We start from the raw sequence: 24,795 nt of genomic DNA on the forward strand, positions 1-24,795 counted from the left end.
GTGGTAAACACCTACAACATATATATAATAAGAAAAGCGGAATCGTGAAAAACACTCCAAAATTATTTTTATAGGCATTTCAGATTAAAATATTTTGAAATGTTCTCAAAAAACATTTAAAAGTAAATGTTGATCATCATTACATAGTTAGAAACTAAAAAAAAAATATAATAATGAACATAAAAAATTATGAGTCCAAGAAGGACTCGAACCTGCAGGTAAAAAACATGCAGCGGTCCGGCAAGCGGACGCTTTGTCGCTGCGCCACTGACGCTGTTGGATATATAGCGTCGACACTTCGAAACATAACGCGCTCGACATAGTTTTCATCGGACGAGTTTATTTATTTTCTGTAATTCTTATATTATTTTTCTGAGTGCAAAAGCATTGAACATTGCACAAAACATATGTTTCATAAAGAATGTACGGAAACTCAACGTACATGTTACTCTGACGCGAAAGAAACGACGAAAATATCGGTTTTTGATTTTTTTGACAATGGCGCACCAAACCGAAAAATCTGAAAAAAATCAGGGATACTAGTAACAACATTATGTATTTACTGTAAAAATATGATTGTAGTTCTGCGATTGCTTCAATGCGAAATTCGCGGTTTTTGGCGTTTTTTTGCGTTTTTTATTTTTCACGGCTTCAATTATCGTTTTAAAAATCTCAAAAAATTCCACAACATGTGTCTTGATATCTGATATATCTCTGATTTTTTGTCGAATTTTTTATTCAGTAAGATGCGAGTAATTTCCAAAAAACTTGATTTTCTATTTACCCTCATAACTAACCCCCAGGTTGAGTTACAGGGTTGAAAATTGCCACAAACTAGTTTTTTGTAATAAGCTATCGAATGATTCATTGGAAGTCGGATTTGGTTTGGGGGCACTTTTGACCCCCTTATTCGGCTAGGCCCTTTGTCAATTTCTAACACATGTGTGTTACGTAAGATTATCTTATTACCTATTACCTATTACCTATTAATGGAATGTTTTCGATATATACACAAGACCGAACAAAATGTTATTAAGAAAATTATGACATTTTGTCTATGATTACTCCCAATGAATCATTATTTTCACACATTTAAGCAACTATCTGCAATTAATAAAAGCATTCTATTTTATGTTATAATATATTATGATCTAGAACGATATTTGTTATTACGTAACCGTAAACCGTAATATTAATAGATTTTGTTTAGAAGAAATTAGAAAGAGGTTATTTATTAAGGTTATGTATTACAAATAACGAATTCGTTATTAATATTTATTATATTATTTTAATTAATTACATAATAATTAATATCGTTGTATTTCATAATGTATTGTAATATGATACATAATGCTATTATTTACTGCATGATATTGTTTAAACCTAATAATCGTGATTTTTTGAATATCTTTCAACCGCGGTTTTATCCATCAATATCTGAAGTTACAGTATTTACGCTACGGTAAACTTTGGTACATCCTCCGCAATTGTGAGATTTACCACTATGGGACATCGACATTTTATTGCACGAAATGGGATTAGTACGATTGTCGAATATGCCAAATTCACAAGGGAAGTTTTTGAATCCACAGATTCCGAAAATTCTGAAACTTGGCACACAAGTAGTGTAGGTCCCCAGTAACACAAACCTATTTTTCGTTAGTGCTAGTATTGACTTTAAAATACCGCACCATGCCATTACCGAATTGCAGTATTGATTATTAATTTCTCTCCTCCAGTAAGGATTTTCCTGTTCCCACATTCGTGTGTGTTGGTGGGACGTCATTCCATTGGTATGAAAAATACATTCATCAGTAATAATTATTTTTCTGACGAAATCTTGATCCTGCGCTATTTTTTCCATTATCCACATACTAAATTCGATACGTGGTCCAAAGTCCCTGTCGAAAATGCGCTGCACCGAAACTGGCTTATAAGGCTTCATAGAATTTGATTTTAAAATTCTGTGAACGGTCGATTTCGATATATCACAATTACTTGCAACTGTTCGAACCGAACGTTTTGCATTAATATTAAATGCAGCCAAAACAACTTCCTCGCTGTTCTGTGATACAGTTTTTGATCGTTTTGTGTAAACAGAGCAAACACTCCCGTTGGATTCAAACATATCACAAACTTGTTTGATCTGAAAAAAATGAAAATCCTTTAAAAAATTGTATTTAGTTTGAAGAAAAGACACGATTGAACATTTAACCCTTCCATTGTTGAGCCTGCAAATTATTTATATTGTTCACAGAGGGGTAGAAGATACAAAGAAAGTGAACTACTGTCAAAGAAGGAGTTGCAAAAGAAATTACTAAACATAGAGATTTTACCGTCGTTGGACTTGGTTTCGGCCGATCAGGATACCGTTGATGGAAAACCTCGCTGACTTGACGATATGATAAATATCCATCACCTTGCAAGCGCACAAACTCCACTTTGTCTTTAGTTGTGAAAGACATTTTCTTTGCTTTTATATTAACACTGGACAGAAACTAGACACTTTGAACGTTCGAATATTTGTGGTAGAAAAATGGTTTCCTAGGTCTGAAGAAAATTCTGCAGAAGATGCTATTGGCTACTTCCCGAAGAAAGAAACTGTTTCCTATTGGTTAGAAAACTTTGAGGAATTTAATAAAAAATGTGGAGGAGCAATACCCATAAAATACAGAAAACAAAATTTGTAACACCTTTCCTTCTTTTTTGAGGAAATGTAGGTACTACGTACACTAAAAGACGAGTCACCTGGGCCATCTGTTTGTAGACGGAGATGTCAAATAAAATAATTTAAAATCGAGAAAAGGAAGTGGCTTGTGAACGGTGTCTGCTTGCAGTAACAATTCACCAGTCGCTCGCTAGCTCGCAAACCTTCCATAACCATAAATGGCACATTTCGTTGGTCGCATAGCGTCTTTGGGGTAAGAAAGTCCAACCGAAGTTAAGGGATGATCAGCCAACAATTAGACCTTGAAAAGATGAAGCCTTACGCGTTTGTTGCTGTGTTTGTTACTGAAGGCAACACGAGGGGTCCTTCATTTATGGTTATTGAAGGTTCGCGGGCTAGTGAGTGACTGGTAAACTGTTACTGCAAGCAGACACCACTCATAAGCCGCTTCCTTTCTTCGATTTTAAATTATTATTTTATTTGGCATCTCCTTCTGCAAACAGATGGTCATGGATATTTTTCGTATCGTCAAGTCTGCGAGGTATCCTATATATTATATTCGTACATAGGGTATAACATGTATATGCTTAAATATTTCAAGGATTAGTAGGATACCCTAATTGGATCACAAAATGTCCAACATAGTGTCCAATCTGCTTTCGCTTTGTAGTAATAATGTCTTAAAGTTGACATACCTATATGCTAAACTAACAATCAGAGGATTCTGTAATTCTATAGATGCATTGAAGGGCAGAAATAACGCGGAAATGTCTTAATGTACTTTGCTGCAACTCATATGCTTCATTTTTTTTAAACCTTAAAAATCCAAGATACTTGTTCCATTTCTGTACTTCAGTGTTTCAATAAAATTACAATATCCTTTGATTGTTAGTTTACCATATGGATATGTTAACTTTAAGGTATTATCATTGCAAAACGAAGATAAATCGGACACTTTGTATGTATGTCATAGAACATTTTGTGTTCCAAGTTGGATCTCCTACCACCTTTTAAAATATCGAAGGCTATATTTGTTACATCCTCTTTGTACACGTATGTCCGTACATATAGATAATTTAAATTTAATTTGTATTAAGATATTAAACTTCCAATATAGTAGTTATTTAAAAGAATTGTCATAATTTTATATTCAGAACATGAAACTTAGTTCGATTTTTATTAATCCATTTGTGTAACAATCTATTTCAACAGATCCATTCAAGATATAATGCTTCTTAATACAGGTACAGATTCAGATGTGGAAATTATAGAAGCTCATACTATGGCAGCATTAAAATTTAAACATAAAGATAGAGACAATTTGGACAAATATCCTTGGCTTTGCACAGATTGTAATGATAAGCTGCCAAGTTTAGAAGGACTAGAAGAACATCATGAAACTGTCCACAATCAGCAAGCAAAATATATGTGTGTATTATGTTCTAAAGTTTATGATAAATATTACGGCTTTCTTACCCATGTAAAACGACATAAAAGCAAAACGAAATTCAGGTAAATAAATTTTGTTACAAAGGAGGTTTTAAGTTCTAGTTAATACATGTACTTTTTAATTTTCAATTATTAAGAAGTACAGGGCTGTTCCTAGCGGAGTGCAAAAGGTGCCCCCGCACCAGGGCGGCCGCAAATCACTTATATGTAAAATTTTTATTAACAAAAATAATAATCAAGTATTTCTTTTGCATGATAACTGTAGAAAAATATGCATGTACAGATACAAAAGTATACACTACACATCAAATTCTTAATTGAATAATATTAAATTAATAAGGGCGGCAATATAGTTTTTGCACCTAGGCGGTCAACAACACAGGAACGGCCCTAAATAAACATATCAATTATTTAGTATAGAAGCAAATTATATAGGGTGTATCAGAAAATGTGGGAAATTTTTGTAGAGTAGATTCTATCTACGTACTATACAGTATGTCCCACGAAATCCTGGACAGCCGATTATTTGCTAACCTATTAAAGATACGAAAAAAGTTTTTATATGAAATTGAATGGCAAGAGGGGGCTGATTTATTGGCCGTAACAATTTTTTTTTATCATTATTGTTTACAGAGATATGAAAGATAAGTTTGGTTTTTTAAATGGGATTATATATTTTTTGTTTGATCAATAGATAATACGTTTCAATACGAATTCAGCAAACATTAATGCATACACCTTTTTTCAAATAGTTTTTAAGATATTACGCGTAAAAGTTTACTGATTTTCGGTGGAAGAAAATCTGCGAGACCAGAAAGCACAGTAGGGAGTCTCGACTCTCGACCACACTTAAGATGCTACGGGTTAACACGTTGCGTGCGGGGGTAAAAAGTGGTCGAAAAAGGTTTGTCCGATTGTATGCTAGCGCGCGGCAGTACCGCCGGGTCAATAATTCTCCGGGGAAATGGGCTCAACTCGATAGATCTACCCTGTCGCGCGTCGAACGTATTAGACCGTGCCTCTTGAAACTGATACGAAGAGACTGTGGTAGGAACGGCAGGCCTAAATCTTCCACCGAAAATCAGTAAACTTTTACGCGTAATATCTTAAAAACTATTTGAAAAAAGGTGTATACATTCATGTTTGCAGAATTCGTCTTGAAACGTACTATCTATTGATCAAAAAATATATATATATATAATCCCATTTAAAAAACCAAACTTAACTTTCATATCTCTGTAAACAATAATGATAAAAAAAAATTGTTACGGCCAATAAATCAGCCCCCTCTTGCCATTCAATTTCATATAAAAACTTTTTTCGTATCTTTAATAGGTTAGCAAATAATCGACTGTCCAGGATTTCGTGGGACATACTGTATAATGCTGGTAACTTGCAGCCAGGATGGCACACGGCATGAGGGGCATATGCCACGCTACTGGCAGAAATTAGCAGATGTGACCAATTGCGAAGATGCGTGTAACTTTACACAAAAGATGTATACAGACGACCAATTAGACGCGTTTTCCTTCCAGGTTTCAATTTACCAGCGTTATACAGTAGACTAGGAGTGACGAACTTCTTCTCCGCCAAGAGCCATATGACCCCTACCACTAGTCGGTCGGTTTCCCCTCCTGCCGTAACGAATAGAGAAGCTGGCAACGCAACGCGACGTGTCGCTTTGATGACCTTCGCGACATGTACAGAGATTGTTTGTTTTAAGTAGTGCGATGATATCATGACCGCGATTTATGTGTTTTAGTGAATCATTCTTTCTTCAATACAACAGATAAGAAAATTAATAAGTAATAAGACAAACATATACAAGAGTGTTTATAAGTATTGACAATACTTTTTAATGAGAACACTACGGATGAGTCATTTTCGCAACAAGAGATCGGCTATCAACAGAGATATTATTTGTTGCTACTCTTAATAAATGCAATAGGGACTTATTGATTAATGCAAAACGATACTGTGATTTTATATACTTCATAGCTGAAAAAAGTGCTCTTGCATTTATATGTAAATCCGAACAGATTTTTAGTCCTAAATCTATAAGTTCTGGATATTTTTTATTGGACAAAAGTTTAAAAAACTGTGCCCCTTGTTCAGTTCTACTGTGTAAGAACGGATCGCTTTGCAGATCACACAATTTTAATCTATATACAATCTCTTGCTGTTCAATTTGGCATCCTTTTGGGTTATTGAAAATAGTGAAGTCATTTTTTAGTAAGTCAAAATCCTTGAGTCGTTTATTAAATTCTTCTTTTAATTTCTAATAATGGAGATAGAAGTTCCGAAAAGCACGTGTCTAGATATTCATAAAAAATTTCCTTGCAAGAGGAAGAATGATGTAGTTTGGCTGTCATTAATTAAAAAATTAATTATTTGAGCTGGTTTCTTGTAATTTACAAAAAAAAAATAGATAAATAGAAGATAAGATAAAAAGAAGAAAAAAATACAAAAAAGAAAACAGCAAAGAAACCTAGCAAGAGCCAACAATAGGAGGATGTACAGGTCTTCAACACATAAAATATTTTTAAACAATTTTTATTTAATTTATTATTTCATCAATACTGTCAGACACTCGAAATCATTCAAAGACAAATCGTTTGCTCGGAGGCTCGGAATCGCAATACAAGGCACCTAGCTGTGAAATGAATGCACGTAATCCAGACGTTTAGCTAGAAAAGGGAACACTAGGTTGCCAGAATCGAGAAGGCATGAGGGATCCATACTGTAGTGGCTCAGTAGAAAAGGCGAGTAGGGGAAGGAGCCACTGGTGGCTCGCAGGCCGCCAGTTCGTCACCCCTGAGCTAGGTCTTGTACATTTTTGGAAAGATAACAAACCAAAGAAATGCAAATTCGATTTGCTACTGTGTAATCTCCTTTTGCCCCCTTGTTGTAAAGTCGGATACAGCAATGCAGAAAGATGAAGATCACTTGCTTCTCTCGCACTTGTTCTCCCTTCTCGTATCCATTTGCTGTAGTGCCAGAGGAAAAGGTGGTTTTCATTCGTCTACATCGTCCGACTTTAGTATTGACGTTCAAGCATGTGTTATTTACAATTCACAACTGAATGTAAGGACATGGTATCATGTATTCAGGAACTCGTCATTTTTAATTGGTACTTTTTCAAAAACTGAATCGTCGTTTGGTCGATGATAAAGGATTCTCCTCTTCATTTGTGATACACCCTGTATAGTATGTGCTTTACACGTAAGATTTCGGAAACGGTGGTACAAGTAACAGAACAATAATTTTACACGAAGATATTAGTCGAAAGTATAAAATAAAATTTTGATTTCGCTTCTTTTTGTTTCATAAAAACAGACTCAATTTAAACGAGTATATGTACGCCTAGATTTAAGTTTAGGTATTTGAAACTCAGAATTGCTCTCATCTCGGCATGTTCTACGTGAGATTAAAGCTCTAGTCCCGTATCTACCATAGATTCTAATTCAATTTTTTAAGAAACATAGCGCAAAATCAATTAATTTTATTCCGTACTTTTGACTTGTTTATTCAAGCTTTCTACATTTCTGTTTCCGCTACAGATTCTGAAACATCCTATAAACTATTACATATATTAAATGAATGCAAATGTTTTGTCGATTTCAAGTAATAGAATCTCAACAAAATCATTTTACGTGAAATTACACATTTTCTGGAGAAACATTTTGGATTCCGGTGAAATTTTAATGTATTGAATACATATAGTCCTTGGCAGTATTTAAAAGTATCTCGAAAGATTTTTCAAGATTATGAAAATTGTAATAAATAATTGTTGATTTTGCAACTGTTTTAATAGATTAGGAAATAATCGACTGTTTATGATTTTGACGGACACACATTTAATAAAAAAGGACCAAAGTGTTAACCCCTGAAGTACTAAAGTGATCAGAGTAGAATTGGATAAATGCCGATCAAAGTTAACTATGAATGACGTATTAGTTAGATAACTTTGCAGTAATGAAAAAATATTCTCAGAGACGCCAAACGCATACAATTTGCAAACCAAATCAAAGACTATGGAAATCTAAACATGTGACATCCATCCATTCGATGACACTTGTCTAGTTCCTGTGATAAGTAATGATGATAAAAAATTGGGTTAGTAATTGTAGATCTGCCCAGAATGAATACATACTGTTCTGGAATAATATGATTTTTGACTAGCTCAATAAATTTATCAGTAATAATATTTTCAAAGATTTTCACCATAATATTCAGTTCGGATATTGGTCTGTATTTTGATATGTAATTTGATATGTTATGTATCAGAAAATCTATGTGCTCATAGAAGGACTAGGACTGTAAATAGAATAGTGATTGAACAGAAAACAAAACACTGGATAGTAAGCATCTATTGGAACACGCGGATCCGTGACCAGAGAGATTGAAACGGATTCATCATTAGTAAATAATAAATCTAGAAATTTTCCATATGTATTCAGAAGGAAGTTTCTTTGGGTTAATAGGAGAGAATTAAAATGATCCAATAAAATATCAAATTTAGTTTTAGTTGATGTACTTAAAGATGTTAGAGAGAATATGTCGGTGTTTACCCAATCAATTTAGGATAGATTATCCAATCAATTTCTGATAGATTCTAGTCATCGCATATATGTGTGTTATGATTGAGATGTGACGTAAAAATTTCCCGCACAGTCAGACAATATTTATCATGTAGATGCTTAGCTGCCAATGGATGTAAATGAAGTGCTCCGATGCTATGACTAAGGCCAGGGCATTTAATTCGAATATACAATTGTTCAATATGTATTTCACTATTTCAATCCGTTCATTCATGAGGTTGTTTCGACTGGCAATAAGAACGCTGCCTCTGATGAACTGCCTATGATGTTTCTATCATATCTAAATATTTTATATTGTGATAAGTCAAGTTCTAAGTCAAGAATTAAATCAGTAAGTTAGGTCTCAGTAAGAACAATTATATCATATGATATAACATAGGTACATAAAGAGCGATGTAGGAGAGATTTTAGGACCCCCTGATCACGTTTTGGCTATTAACCTTTTCGAGCGGCTATAGTTGCTCTCCATAAGATATCACTGATATACGACGGGCGACTGTAGTTGCTCGTTCTCTTATTATAGAGTTACGAGATGTTCGTTCACTACTTATAATCTGAAACAGTCGGCAGGAAACGGAAACCATCCAGTCGCATCATAGAGAAAAGTCTATGACGCACCGATTTTAACCTATATGATTTCCATAAGAGTTTTAGTCACTTATAACTAATAAACGAAGCCTCAAACGCGAAATCGTTAGTCTCGATTTTCGTCTTATTTTGATATCTAGAATCACCCCTTAAGGCTATGCTGCCGTGTTCAGAAACAGTCTGTATTTATTAACACTTGTAGTTTCCTTATAGTTCCTAATTCTACAAACTAGAGTTTGTTTTTCTTTTGCTTTTTTTGCTTTTCATGTTTGTACATACATTTACTAGCTTGTATATTTCTACTATTTTATTCTTTTTGGTTTGTTGACCGTTGAAAGACAAACGGAATCTGTGAGATGTAACGAACCGTGCGTCGTAGTACATAAAACGTTCACAGATAGAGCGGCTTACCTGTGAACAGAGAGTGTAGGATTCGTGTGGCGTGCGGTTAAGAAATAAGTTTCATAGACTATGATTTCTCTTTAAAATAAAACATGAAATGATTTATTAACCTAAATGTTTTACACTACTAGAGTACTTAATACAAACTTCAGTCTTTTGATGAGATAGATTCTTATTAATCTACGAGTCGATAATTATCGCGAGGTTCTATATCGACGAAATATTAATGACTTATAATCTGAGCAAATGGCAGTGGTGATCAATGTCGATATGAATCGAGGAAAGGCCAAGGAGCTGGTTAAAGCTGCTCGGTATGGTTTGGGGTCGTTTGGATGTAGAGTGAGAACTGCGCTGTGTACTACTACTACTGTCTTCGTTCCCTTTATTTCTCTATCTGCTGATGCTGGCGCCGCCTTATTTATACCAGAAAATTGCCTCCCTCTTTTGGGCCCGAACGACTGCCCTCGATGTAGGAGTAGCGTCGTGTTACGCCTGCGTGTTCAGGAGTCATCACTGGATATGTGCTCTTGATTGGTTCGGAAGTCTTGGCGCATGCGTCTGGTGGTGCTTGCGCAGGCGTATTGAGAGTATCGCTCACCGATTGGTTTGCAATGTCGTTGCTCGATCGTAATCGCGTTGTCAATGCGTGTTTCATCACACGCCATAGGGTGTCGCTTCGTTGACGTACTGATTTTGTGCGCATGCGTAATGGGAATCGTCCTGCTGTGTGTGCGCAAGCATGTCGCTCGTCGCTGGCGCGATGATTTGATCTAGGGGATTGAGGTTAGGATATGCATTAGGAGTTTAGATCACTGCCACTGTCCAGATGTAATTATCACTCCTTATTTATTAAATGTAGAAGAAAAATTGTCTTTTAAAACTCGATTTCTTCATAGCCGAAATCGTAGCCGGTTGTTACGGAGATGTAAATATTCCTTGTACAAAAACAATTCGCGAGTATGGGTACATGCTGAGGACTTAAAAAGAAAAACTTTTATACCTCAATGGCTTGATATCGAAGATTTCAAGCCTTGGTTGCATAAAGTCCTCGAGGATCCTTTTTCGTATTTTTGTTCGGTTTGTAGTAAATACTTTGCTTGCAGTATATCGCAAAGTAGATGTCACGCCGATTCTAAATGCCACATCAAAAACTGAAGAAAGAATGGAACAGACGTGAGGTCAAGTAACGATATCAGTATGCAATCTGAAGAATCGTCTTTGTCATTTCTTGATCGAAAGAAATCTGCGAAGATTCGTTTTGCGGCCCGGATCGCCGACAGAAATATTTCGCATTAATCGGCAAAAGCGAATTATCAGTTTTTCCAAGACGTGGGGAAAGATTCCGATGTTTTTGAAAAAATAACATTCGGTCGAACAAAGTGTAGTAGTATTATATCGAACATTCTGTGTCCTCGGGAAACAGAACGCCTTAGTAGTATTTTACAGAACAATAAGTTCTCAATATTTATAGATGAAACCTCAGATATTACAAATGAAAAGTGGATGACGTTTCCTGTTCGGTATGTCGATCCCCAGACTATGGATATTCGAACGGAATTAGTTGAATTGATTAATCTCGACGCGAAGGATTCTAGCGCGGAAAAATTGTTTATTACATTCAAGCATGCTATGTGGAAAAGACAAATTCCGTTCGAAAACATTGTCGCCCTATCTTGTGACAACGTACCTGTCATGATAGGGCGACACTCGTCATTTAAGACTAAGCTTGCAGAAATTCGCGGTAATTCGTTTTTTACCATGCCGTGTGCATGTCATTCCTCGGCATTAGTAGTGCGTGCAGCATGTGCTACCATTCCCGAGGTCTGTGAAGAACTTCTTCGTAAAGTCGTGACGTTTATTTATAGTAGTCCCAAACGTTCGGCCATTTTTTGCCATTTTCAACAATGTTTTCAAAATTCCGATCGCAAAATTTTAAAGTTGTGTACTACGCGATGGCGTCACATCATTTATCCGTAGTTACACTTCTAGAAAATTGGGACAGTGTGTTACATTTTCTGCAAAAGTTAGTCTTGAATGAAAAATCAAAGTATGGAGAATATCTGTTGATCTCAATGCGAAATCCAGAAGTGAAAGCATATCTGCTTTTTTAAAAATATGTTCTCGAGTTTTTTAATAATTTTAATTTATTCTTCCAAGCTCGAGAAACAAGAATTCATTTGCTTCAAAAGACTGCGGAAACTCTTTTGTATAATATAGCAAGTAACTTTTTGAAACCCGCACTTTTGGAGCACATGGGTTTAGCAAAATTAATAGATTTTTCGCGAGGCGATAACCAGATCGCACTTGATCACATTAACGTAGGTCCGGATTGTGATAACTTCCCCTCCGCGGGTTGATCGAGGAAGGCAAAACCGACATCGTCGAAACCGTTCGTACAGTTTGTTTAAAATTTTACGTCGCGGCTGCTAATGAAATTCGTGATCGATTACCAATTAATAACGAATTTCTCAGCAAACTTTGTGTTTTTACACCTCGTTTAACATTAGATTCTACTAACAGAGACACTTCCTTCAGAAGTGTTCTCTTTATTCCTCAAAAGTCCGGCAGTTTTGACGAAGACGGTTTGCAAAAAGAATGGTCAGCATTGCATCTGGACTTCACAAATGAAGATCAGAAAAAATTTGTAAGTACGTATTTTAACAATTTTTGGAAAATGATTTTGTTAACCCCAAATAATGCCGAAAGATCATTTTTCATGTTGCCGTACATAAAGACTAAGAAACGTAATAAACTTAGTTCGACTTCCGTCAATGCCCTTTGCGTACTGAGATTGGCATTAAGGGCAAAGGAGGAAAATCTCAAACTATGCAAACAGATAAACACACATTTATTTCTTATGTTCTCTGTGAATTTGTATTTTCGTTCTGTTAAGGGCCTAGGATCAGATATATCAGGACAACGACATTACCGACAAAGTTAGACAAAAATATGGGTCTACATGAGTACCCTGTTCGTCCTTATATTAGAAGATTTTGAGCTGCAAAAGAGCTCATTCGATAGAGGTAGGTTCAGTGGAGAGCGCTCTCGTTATATGATGTAGTCAGATTGTACTGACGTTCAGGTACATGAATGTTCAAAGTAATAATCGAGAATTCACAATCGTGGAATGAAAGCATTGTTATTTAATTTAGAGACTATTCTGAGCGAAATCATGACTAGATCACTCTCCATTGAATCTTTCGCTCTCAAATAAGCCCTTTTCCAGCTCAAAATTTTCTAACATAAAGAGGAAAAGCGTATTCCCGTTTTGGTAATGGTTTTTGCCAGGTTATGGATGAAACAGAGAGAAAAAGTAACAAGTTTAGTTGGGCTAGTGCACACCAGACAGTACCTAATCAGAAATGCCTGTGATGTCCGTATTTGGCATCCAGGTTACTGAAAATTGACCCCTCCACTACATACCATGCAAGTCGTGTGTATCGTGCATGTCCTACAAGAAGTTCCATGAAAAGTCGTTCCCAGAGAAATTATTGAGGCACGATCAGTAGGTGATCGCTCATAGTTTTTAATAACATTTCTCACTGTCGAGTAGCTTAAATTTAAAGTTTTGCCAATTTTTCGATAACTCTTATAACTTTTCCGTAGGAAAACAATTTTATTTCGCAGGACTGCAGACAATTCACTTTTTTTCATACTTCATACTTCCTTTACTAAATGTAAACACAGACTGTTTACGGCTGCGCCATTGCCCTAAGGTGATCCACTACTACCTACGCCGCGTACATAACCGTTTCTTTCTTTCGCCTAATACGCTCCTTTTCTACGATAGCTACTCCACTCATGTATAACCCTCTTCATTGCGTTCGTAATATTTAGTTAATTACAATTTCCTTCAACTTATAGCGACGTGCCGTACGCCCAAAAAGGTAAATTATCTAGCGTGCAAACAACTAACGTAATTTATGACTCTCTCTTCGACGAAGCTATTTTTGAGTGAACATTCCCAGAGTTTCTTTTAAGTATGTTCCAGTAGAGTTTGTCAAGATGTCCTCAATAGCAATCTGCGGGCGTCATAAATTAGGGGTTTCCAGAGGGCACTCAGCACGGTCCCATCGTGTTTTGACTAAGTGGGCCTTGAACGAGTTGCCTGAAGGAAATCCCGGGGCGAAGAAAAGTTACACGGCAGAGACACCCCCACCGATAAACCAGCTGTCCTGAAGACAGTGAAACTGAGGGCGGTGTTTTGAGAAAACGACCAACCCTGATTGGAAATACTCTATGAGTGGGGTTAGCCAATCAGGGTGGGAAAGAAGATGTACCAGTGTTATAAAAGCAAAGAACGTAGAGAAAAGATACGTTTTCCAAAAAAGAGAGAACACGACGTGTTAGTATTCTCTCCGAGTCGTCGGATCTGTTTGCTTAAATAAATAGTACTTTTTGTCGTACAAAACATTTTGTCTAACAATCATTAGTCACAACCTTATCACCACCATAAACTATTAGTTCTATATACTTTTTTAATTATACATATTATAGAATTTTAAAATACATTAGAATAGGATACTGACTGCTCTGACTTACTGCGCATGCGTGTTACTCCAATTTTTCGAGTATATAAGGAAGTGCTCCAACCGCATCTCTTAGAACAGATTTGGACAACAAGAACAACGCTTTGACTATCTCGAAGGCTGTCGATACACTCCCAGTGGTTATTGGAGTCCACTCCGCTCGTGACACAGACCTGACGGCTGTAACGACTCAATGCCCAGAGGATTAAAGCTGTTCGATACTCCTTTTGGGATTGATAGCAAGAATGTCCAAATATTTATAAAATTCGGAGTAATTAGCCCGACGAACGCATTCTACAATTGCAAAAAGTCACAGACTGCTTCGTTTGAGACAAGATCTAGAACTTGCAACGATAAGTTGGAATGCGTCTCGAAAATGCTTAACCGAACATACATGTCGTAACAAGCGCAGACAAGCAACTTGACGTTGGTGAGAGTGGCAGACCGCTTCATTCATGACAATGTTCCGGCGGTTATAGCGACTGAACTTCATATAGACTGAAAGTCGCTTAGAGATGCTTAACGCATCTGGTGGTAATCTTTATAAGTGAGGCAACGACACAGAAGCTGTCAGATCAAGATCGATGTTCGACATAACCTCTCCAAATTTCGCGCCGCCTACATTACCGACACCGATAGAACATGTAACGCTATCCACACCCAAGCAATTATTATTACAAATTGGCAGCTTTAATTAATTATTCTTACATGTTAACCGTTCAGTTAACCATTCTATAGTACGAAAATATTTCACTAGCGTTTAGGTTAAGAATCGATTACAAGAATTATATCGATACTCGATATTTAAGTTACGCCACGCACTGCCATACTCAAGACTAGTTTAATGATAATTGATTATACCATTTCCTTTTCTTTTAATGGTCGATTAGCTAATTAATGAGTTTTGAATAAATTGTTAATGTTAAACAGATCCAAGTCATAGATTCCACTCCTCTGCTGCACGCCATATGAACTTCCACTATCCTAAATTCGTGAAGATGCCGCTCTCTTTTTGAAACCTGTTCCTTTTTCTTCACCTAGCGCTTTGGGACATTATACTCCGTAAACCAAGAGAAATAAATCATAGGAACAAAGTTTGTTTACATCCGTGTTCTTATAATAGCACAACAGAGAATTACTCTGAACTTTACATTAAAATTACAGATGTGCTAGTACTGTTTATTATTTTTTTTGTTATTATTATTATTGTTTCCTTTAGATACATTGTTTCGAATTAAAAAAATACACTACTTCTGCATATTATAAGACACTAAAACATATGCTTTGTATTAATATATCACCTTAATACACTCAGACATTTAAATAAAAGTTAGTGTGCCAATACTTTTTTGACCCACTGTAAGTCGGAAAATAAAAATATCTGGGCAAATCGTGTAGGTCCCGTGGCTCTTGGCTTACGCCATTTGTCCGCGATTTAAATAGTTGAATATACCGTTTCAAAATGGAGGGAATAAGGGGTGAACACATTGCTATCACGTTACATTTTATAGTAAATTTGTTTCGTATTATAACAAAACATATGTAAAACAAGGGAAAAGCCTCTGCTCACACTATGGATTTGCTATAATATGTAACGTGAGTTTACATGACGTGATAGTAATGTGTTCGCACCCTAAAGCTAACATTCGCCTGCTACATGCGGCTAATACAGTAGTGTGTGTAGTGGAGGGAGAATTACAGAATGACTCCATCTCGCATTCATTAAGCAGCCACGTTTTGTAGGTAATACTATTCCTGTAACGAAAACGGTAACAGCAGATACCGACCAAGCAATCTCAAAAAGTCGCGTGACTATCCTAAGTCCTGAAGAAACAGAACTGTACATTACTTTCACTTATTTTCAATTATATTGAATTCAATTTTATTTATATTCAATTCAATTTATTCCTTGGACATCGCTGACATGTAAATAGCTATCTGACTTGCTTCACCAAATTTTTATCCCTTTCTTGCTGTACATATGCTTGCCTGTTGTAAATACGACACGCGTGCTTGCTGTAAACACGCGTGTTTTTTGTAAATAGCATTCATAGATGAAACTTCGAGATAACTGTACATATAAATTTATACATATTAATTATACATTAAATTTAAATATAACAATCATCTCGGAATTCTGTCACTTGTAATATAGTAAACTCTCCCGTTTATGTTTTCTATCCTTTGGAAATGCAAAGAATTGCTTAACTTTTATGTCTCGTTTTTTTTATACTCACTTTATGATTTTGATGTATATTACATTGCATGTTTACGGTTACATAAACAATTTTTTACATTTCCCTTCCGATAAAAGAAATCACCACCTTCTTGCGGGTTTTATGGAGTGATAGCCTATACGTATTTTGTAACAGTTACGTTCGCTTTATTTGGACGTTCTCCTATCCTGAACAATGTAGCATCATCAATCAACTTCTAATGTTTCGCATTGACAAAGAAGTTGAAATGGAACAGAAAATCAATGTCAATGATTAGTCCGTCTGTGTCGAAGACAATAACCTGTCACAACAGCGGTCTTCGAAAACCCTGGTCCATTTCACTTAGACAATTGTCGTATGGTGGGTGAGGGTTAAAAAGGGCTTTACCATTATAACAATCTTAAAATTCATTTATCTTGGATACGTCATAGCTCAGCTTTCCGTGGATCAATTTTCTCCTATACTGCGTTCACTGAGAGAACGCAGTCGTTTCACGCAGATGGCTTCCATTGCCCCGACTGACTTTTCCACTGAGATTGGTGAAGGATTCAAGAGCCTAAAAGGACACGCCTTGCTTCTTTCTACTCTGTATACCTAGTGTCCAAATGAAACAAATGTTTCTATCTATTAAGAAACAATATTTATTGAGATATCAATGTATAAGAATCTACAGCTTATTTGATTATAAAGAAACAGCAGCGGTAGAACTGTTTCCTGGATTTCCTACAAAATGTTCGATGCGACCAGGTAGTTTATGACACGGGAAATCTAGGGTCGTTTATGGTATTGCAACGCAGTAAGAATTCTGACTAGTACCAGTACGTTTTCGGTCGACAGAGACGATATTTAAGAAGATTTTTATTTGCTAACAGAGCCGCATTAATACTTTCGGAGAAAATTAAAATCTAAAAGAATATCGTTTGCTTGCTCAAAATTTCTTTCACACCGTTTATGCGCTAACACTTGAAGAAGTGACTTTCTTTAGAAATGGTAGGACCTCCAAGGGCCCAACAAGGGGTTCATGGGTAGGGATGTGCTCGGGAGTGACAGAGCCAATAACTAATGAGCGTAGGCGTGAACTGCGCAAAGGGTACGAAAACTCGTCAACCGACAACTGCGTTCTCCCAGTGAACGAAGTATAGTTGCATTGGCCTGTTGCGTTGCATGCCCTATTACTGTCGTTTTCACCTTTTTGCCGAAAAATATTTTTTACGTAGTTTTTTACATGTCTACAGTTAGCCGATTGTTCGTAGCGGAAAAGAGACTTCGCTTTGCGCGCACTTTTACTTCTGTACTTGGCGCGAGACTCTACCGAGTCTCCTGTAGTTTTCTTAACACAGTTAAGAATACTTAAAATTGCAAATTTAAAAATAAAATTGATGGTATACCTAGTTCAGACTGTAAAGACAACATTTTTCGAAATTTTGAAAACTCGTTTCTTATTTAAAATATTCCCTTCGCTGGTTTTGGTACTTTTGATTATTTTATATTATATATTTATTTAATGTTCGCTGTGTTCTGCCTATTATTTAAACTAAGAAAATTTGCTGTTTGGTTTCGCTCACTTGATCGTTATAAACATAACATTGTTTAAAATCTACAAAACATTTGCACTCTTCATTTACATATAGCTGTATAAACATAGTACCTATTCATGTATAAATATAGTTGCGAAGATTGTGGGAAATCATTTGTACATAAAAAGGTGTTAGATTCTCACAAAGCAATCCATAGTGAAGAACGGCCTCATGTCTGCCAAACTTGTGGAAAAGCATTCAGACAGCAAAGTGCTTTATACATCCACAGCCGATGCCATTTACCAGAGACCATGAAAAACAGGTTTCCTTGTGATCAGTGTGATAAAAGGTATATTTTTACGTATTTGTCTATTTTATTTGTATTACTTTTAAATATTACAATCCTTTTATTAAAATTATATAATACTTTAGTCAATAGTTTTATACATCAAATTATATCAAAGATACGTAAATCAACGAAATAATTTTTCAGGTTTTCCACAAAGCCAAATTTAGTAACACATAAACGTATCCATTCTGGCATTAGAAATTTTACATGTGATCAATGTGGTAAAAGTTTCATTCAGAAAGGAAATTTAGAAGCTCATTTTTTAACTCACTCCGCTGATAAACCATATAACTGTACACAGTGCTCAAAAGCGTATGTTTTTTCTTTTTCAAAACAACGTACGTAACTTATACTTCACAAACATTTACATTGTACTAATGAACGTGGTTCGTAGTTTTAAAACACCGTTACAATTGAAAAAACACGAGACTGTTCATACTGGAGCTAAACCACACCAGTGTGCTATATGTGGAAGAACTTTTAGAGAAAAAGGCACATTAAGGGAACATCATAGAATACATACTGGAGCAATGCCATTCACGTGTGAATTTTGCGGTAAATGTTTTCGCTTTAAAGGAATATTAACTGTAAGTCAATCAAATAATATATATAATTATGCATGAAAAGCAGGTAATGTGAAAGCATTGTAATAACTCAGTATAATTTCAGACACACAGAAGACAACATACCGGTGAACGTCCGTATAGTTGTTTAGAATGTCAACATCATTTCACAAATTGGCCAAACTACAATAAACATATGAAACGTAGACATGGAATTAATACATCACATACAAAACATTTATCACAGACTAAAATATCGCAGTCGCCCCAACAACTGCAGCAACAACAGCAACAACAGCCAGAGCAGCAACAATCACAAACAGTCCAATCAGACCAACCAGATGATCCTCTTTCAATACCTCATACAGAATCATCAACAATCCAAGTAAGAGTTTATTGTTTTATTTAATACTACGACTTACATGCGATACCTAGCCTTAATCAATACAAATTGTAAAATATTTCTAAAAACATCTAGTATACAACATTGTTTTTGCTTCCTATATTTTATCTGGTAAGGAAAAAGTAAGGAAAACATTAACTGCCGACTGTGAGATAACTCGTGGTTATTGAATGTGAAATTAGATAGCATGACAATCAACGTGTTAATTTGCGAAAACAACATCTTTAGGATCTGAACAGGTAACTCGTTTGTATGGTTTTAATGAAAGGAGAATACAACGCGAAAAATCTCCCGTTTTATTTTTTTCCAAATTACTGAGGTCAATGCTATTCGCTTGGTCGAAAGTGTATATATTTATCCTTTGTGTCTTGCAGCGGATGTCAAAATACTTCTATGCATTGCTTAATAATAAGAGAAAATTTATCTCTCTTTATTATGGTATTACTTACTATCACGTATTTTCTCCGCGTCGAGCTGCCGTGTTCTCGAAGCAGGGATACATGCAACTTCGCCGTCTCCACCTTGCAAGTCGCTCGACAAAAGGGACTGTTGTCCAGATGGGTGTCAGGCATTTTTCGTGCCAGTTAAGCCTAGCTCATTGGAGGGGGCAGATCATAGGTCGGAAATGCGGAGAGGAGGTTAGAACTCGTCTTGAAACGCACTAAGCAGCTGAGCAGACAAAAAATATTGAAGCCCATTTAAAACACCGAACTTGACCTTCATATCGCTGTAAACTACAATGTTAAGAAAAATTGTTACGGCCAATTAATCTGCCCCCTTTTACCATTCAATTTCATGTAAAAATTTTTCCCGTATCTTTAATTAATTGGAAAATGATCGACTGTTTACGATTTCAGCGAACACACTGTATGTATACAGGGTATTTCCAAACATGTAGGACATTTTCAGATGATTGCTCCTAAACTCGAAGAGGATAAAAAGGGTTCAAATGTACATACGTTCAGAAACACATACCTTCTTGGTAACATGTTGGTCCAATACTCGCCTTTTTGTTATTTTGTACATATTTAAAAACTTATCAGTTATTGCGCTTTTGACTCTGATTTTTCTTAACAACATTACCAATTTTTCGTCAGTACGTCAAAGTTACAACAGTGTCAGGGTTTAGCGTCACGCAAGACCCATATTTTTATCCTATATCATCTCGGTTATCAGGGCATGTACATACACTCTGAATGCGTAACAGCCTTGAAAAATAACTCATCCATCTATTGCTTGATTAGATGCTACTTAATTGTCGTAACAGTTTTTTACAAATATATTGTACTTTACTTAGGAGTAATGCTAACTTATCACTCTGTTTTCTTTCTGCTTTCAATGTGAAATCATTGAATCATAAATCTAAGAATATTCGTGAATCTGTCACGAGACATAGCAACCGCATAAAATTGTCTGCAGAGTGCTGATTATAATCTCCATCTACTTTTCTTTCACGTGATTCTCGATATTGTTCCTAACATTATATGTATGTTAAAAAACGCAATTAATTCACAGTGATCAATCGGTTTCCATTGCTTTTCAGATATGGTACTATAGTATGTATGAATCTTTCGATTGATATATTTTATAATATTAGCAATAATTTTGTCATCTATAAAAAAATGAAGAAATTTGTTTATAGTTCCTATATTTTGACTTCCTCTATGCAAGTAACAAATACTTTAAATTTTATTTAAAATCAATGGAGAAAAGCATATTGTTACAGAATAACAGATACATGAAAAATAATTCATGACACTGTCCATTTTGCTCTTTTTCATAGTTCCAGTGTTGAAAATATTAGTTAGAAAACTTTTCGTGATTGTTATGGCTAAGAATAAGATTCTCTTTTCATTGATTTTAACCTTCCGATAGGTGTACCTGCGGCAAGTACCTTGCAGCACATCCACTCAATGAAATTTGCAGACCATGCTCACTAGAGAGTTAAACATATTTTGTTTCGTGAATTTATATTGAACATCTTATATAAACACAGTTTACTGAATAAATTCGATTTTGATTACTCCATAATCTTTTAAATCTAATTTTTTGTACATGTGTTTTGTCCTTTTTGCTTTTATAGTGTTTACAGGTCGTACAAGCTACCCCACATGCATCAACAACTCAGCCAATTGTTATACAAGCTATTCCAACTGCGACAATTCAGAACTTTCATCCTGACGTGTCTGGTTCTATTCAGGATACAGCGTTCCGAGAAAAGAATGCAACATACTTCAATGCGATACCAGCATCAATACAAAATTTTTTGTCACCTAATTTGCCATATAATTTTTATAATATTTCCAATGTTAATTACAGAGAATGATCTAATTAAAAGTAATTAGACTGAAATTATTTTATTTAAATTAATTGGAGTAAGTATATGCAGGACGTGCTAAAATTATTGAAGAAATAAATGGAAACGTCCTTTACCATTTTTTGAAGTCCGGGGCTTCGTTTTCGAGATATAAACAGCTGAAAATTAGGAAGTCGACTTTCGAGGCACTGTTTAAATTCTAGACTGCATTAATTATTCGTTCACGCAAAGCTTACTATACTTCAAACTTAATATAGTTACTATTTTTTGACCCCCCCCCCCCCCCAAAAAAAAAAAAAATTGCAGGGTCGTGAGGTGAGGAGATCGAAGTAGTCTAGTCTTCGAAAGGAAGACTTCTTATTTCATGGGAATTGTCATAACTCCATACATCTACATTGCAACATTGCAACTACTTTTATTAGTCTACAAAATGTTCTTCAATATCTGTGATCCTTGGTGGTTGGTTTCGACATATTCAGCGGTAATAAAACTTAGACTCGACAAATGTAATAGGGTCGTTGACCAGCTTCGTTTGAAATTAGATGGGTGATTGAGCTAGTTGATGGACTTTTTTCCATGTACTGATGAACGAATTCCACATTCTCAATAGACCGCGCCGTTCTCGATCTTCCTGCAATAGAATAATTTGATTGGAACTGTCCATTTTGATAAGATTTTCTACGTAGTGAATACTTTATTTAAAAATTTTTTGTTATAGTCAGGGATGCTATGAAACCTGCTGTTCGGCGACATCACTAGGTAGAGAGGGAACTTTTCGAATAGGATGGGGATTCCTAGCAACCACTGGTGAGGCAATCCCCACGGCATTCGAAAAGTTTCCCCTGTACCTCGTGACATCACTGACCAGTAGATTTCGTAGTATCTCTGGTTATAGTTTTGCGCTGCTGCAGAAATATTTCAGTTTGATTGGGCGAACACTACAAAGGTGATTGTCAAACGCCATCCTCATGTATTCGTGCGTGCAAATGCGACCACGCGCTCAACTGCCTGGGATTCCAAGAACTCAATCTTCAACTGTTTATAGCTAAAAAATGGAGCCTAGGATTAAAAAACAGCAAAGGACTTTTCAGTTAATTTCTATTTATAATAAACTTCCATGTTTCGGATTTTCCTGTAATTTTGAGACACTCTGTACAGTTCATTTCAATGCACATAATAACTCAAGGAAAATTGAATAAGACCGTCTAAATCAACGAAACTAATCTAAAAAAATGTATGAACTATTAAAATTTCGCTCAATGTCCTTATTCAACAATATTTCTTATCCAGCCACCTGGAAAATAGTTCTCTGTAGTAGTTAATAAATCAGTTGACGTTATAATTTTTAAGAGAAGAAGTTGTATAAAAGATAATATTAGTTACAATGTAACTCTGCAGTCGGTATCTTTAGAATAATATATGAGCAATTTAAACATTATATTTATGTATAAGTACATTATGTCACAATGTAGAATAAATCTAAGTCTGTAAGAAATAGTATTAGACTAATACGAGCGTTGTGTATAATCCACACAAATATATTTTTTACAATATTATACGAAATATACAATTCGTGGAGGACTTCTTTGATCAGTCTGAAATGTGTCATGGGTTGCATGTTGCCGGAAAAGTTGCTGTGTCCCTTCTATAATGTCGTCGTTATAGTTCTAAATTTGTTCCTATGTATTATGAGTAAGTCGTATCCGATTTCTACTGAAGCGATTATGTGATAGGTTACGAACAAACGAGATAAACATACTGCGTCGTTTAACAACGATCAAGTTTTAATACTTGTAACAAATGCTGCGCATGTTGCAATAGTTTTTACAATAATGAAAATTTGTATTCCCATACATCCCACCCTTGATTTAAAATAGTACCACTGTAATAAATAAAGTAAGTATATGAAGTAAGAAAAGTGAAAGTACCAGATGCGATTTTGAAGTTGCGGTCGAACAATAATGTCCTATAGTTGATCACCCTTGGTTTCCATTAAGGCGAAATCTTGAAGAATAGCCTAGAGTATAGACTAAAGTGCATGTGACGTGAAAAGGTGCAAAAAAAGCGCTAAAGTTTGAACGTCCATTCAAATATGTATTTACGTTAAAAGTACATTTTCTAGAGCGTGAAAAAATATTGGATGATAATGAACATAAAACAATTTTAAATGTCATTAAATAATACTTATTATCAATAATATTATTTTTTTGAGGAAAGGAAATAAATTGGTTTTTATTGAAGTGTAAATACATTAGTTTTTGTGAAAGAAATACTGGTTGGAATCCGCACCTCCCGGTTATGTGAGATTTCTACTCACTAAAACCACTCTGTCCTACCTAATCTAAACCCTTCTCACCAAAGCCTTTTCACTAACACTTGCAAGCCTATCTATCCACGGAACGTCGCATTGTCGCGTACTCTTGTATCTAGAAGAATAAAGAAAGTACTTTCTTTTCCTATTTTCCAGTCTGCAGCTACGCTGATGCAATGCTCCATGGATTTCAACTCCTTAACCGCACGCCACACGAACCCCCACCTTTTCGTCCATTGGAAAGCCACTCTTCCGTGGACAACGTAGCATCGTTTTAGGGACGTTACACCTGGTACAAAAACTAAGCTGTGATCGCTTCTGTGATGTTTATAAAAACTCCGACTATTTCGAAGCATTTCGTTCTAATAAACAAATTCTCATTAAACATACAAATCCTGAAAGCTAAACAAGTCGTTGCTGTTTTCGTTCTAAATTTCCATTATATACTTACAATTAGGGACACCTTCAATTCATTTATTTCGATGATTTTCAGATACTGAACTATTATTAGTTAAATAATGTCCGACTATCTACCGTAGCAAATTGTGGATATGGCCATTTGTTTGAAAGCAAGTGAAGGTGTTTTCATGAAAACAGTACGTCTTTGGACACAATGTTATCCAGACAGAATGTAACGCGTGCGAAGGCCGCGAACTCCTCACTCACGAACTCCCCACTCGTGAACTCTTCACCAGGGTTGCCATCCATACCCCTTACCTTTCCGTTCCTTGCCTAGCTGTGCTACAGAGCCTGCCTTCGGTTGCCCCACTCCTCTCACTGGGGAGCAGGTAGGGAACCTAACGGGTGTTCTTTTGTGCTACGCGACCCTACGGACGGCTTTAGCTTGCATAAGTATACGGTTCTTTCGGAACACCCGCTGGC

The 24,795-nt window shown here is 35.8% G+C and overlaps 1 protein-coding gene across 2 annotated transcripts in view; it reads left to right on the forward strand.

Annotated features, from left to right (window-relative positions):
- Positions 1-23,843, forward strand: part of LOC143187208 (uncharacterized) — a 42,923-nt gene extending 19,080 nt beyond the window's left edge. For both annotated transcript variants that reach the window (XM_076391286.1, XM_076391287.1), the window contains exons 3-8: positions 3,913-4,180; positions 18,122-18,319; positions 18,464-18,631; positions 18,714-18,906; positions 18,989-19,267; positions 21,369-23,843. In XM_076391286.1, the coding sequence (XP_076247401.1) occupies positions 3,913-4,180; positions 18,122-18,319; positions 18,464-18,631; positions 18,714-18,906; positions 18,989-19,267; positions 21,369-21,611 (1,349 nt within the window). In that variant the 3' untranslated portion in view covers positions 21,612-23,843. The remainder of the gene's footprint in view (positions 1-3,912; positions 4,181-18,121; positions 18,320-18,463; positions 18,632-18,713; positions 18,907-18,988; positions 19,268-21,368) is intronic.
- Positions 23,844-24,795: the final 952 nt, after the last annotated feature.

This window comes from Calliopsis andreniformis, unplaced genomic scaffold, assembly GCF_051401765.1.
Source record: "Calliopsis andreniformis isolate RMS-2024a unplaced genomic scaffold, iyCalAndr_principal scaffold0022, whole genome shotgun sequence".
Classification (NCBI taxonomy): Eukaryota; Metazoa; Arthropoda; class Insecta; order Hymenoptera; family Andrenidae; genus Calliopsis; species Calliopsis andreniformis.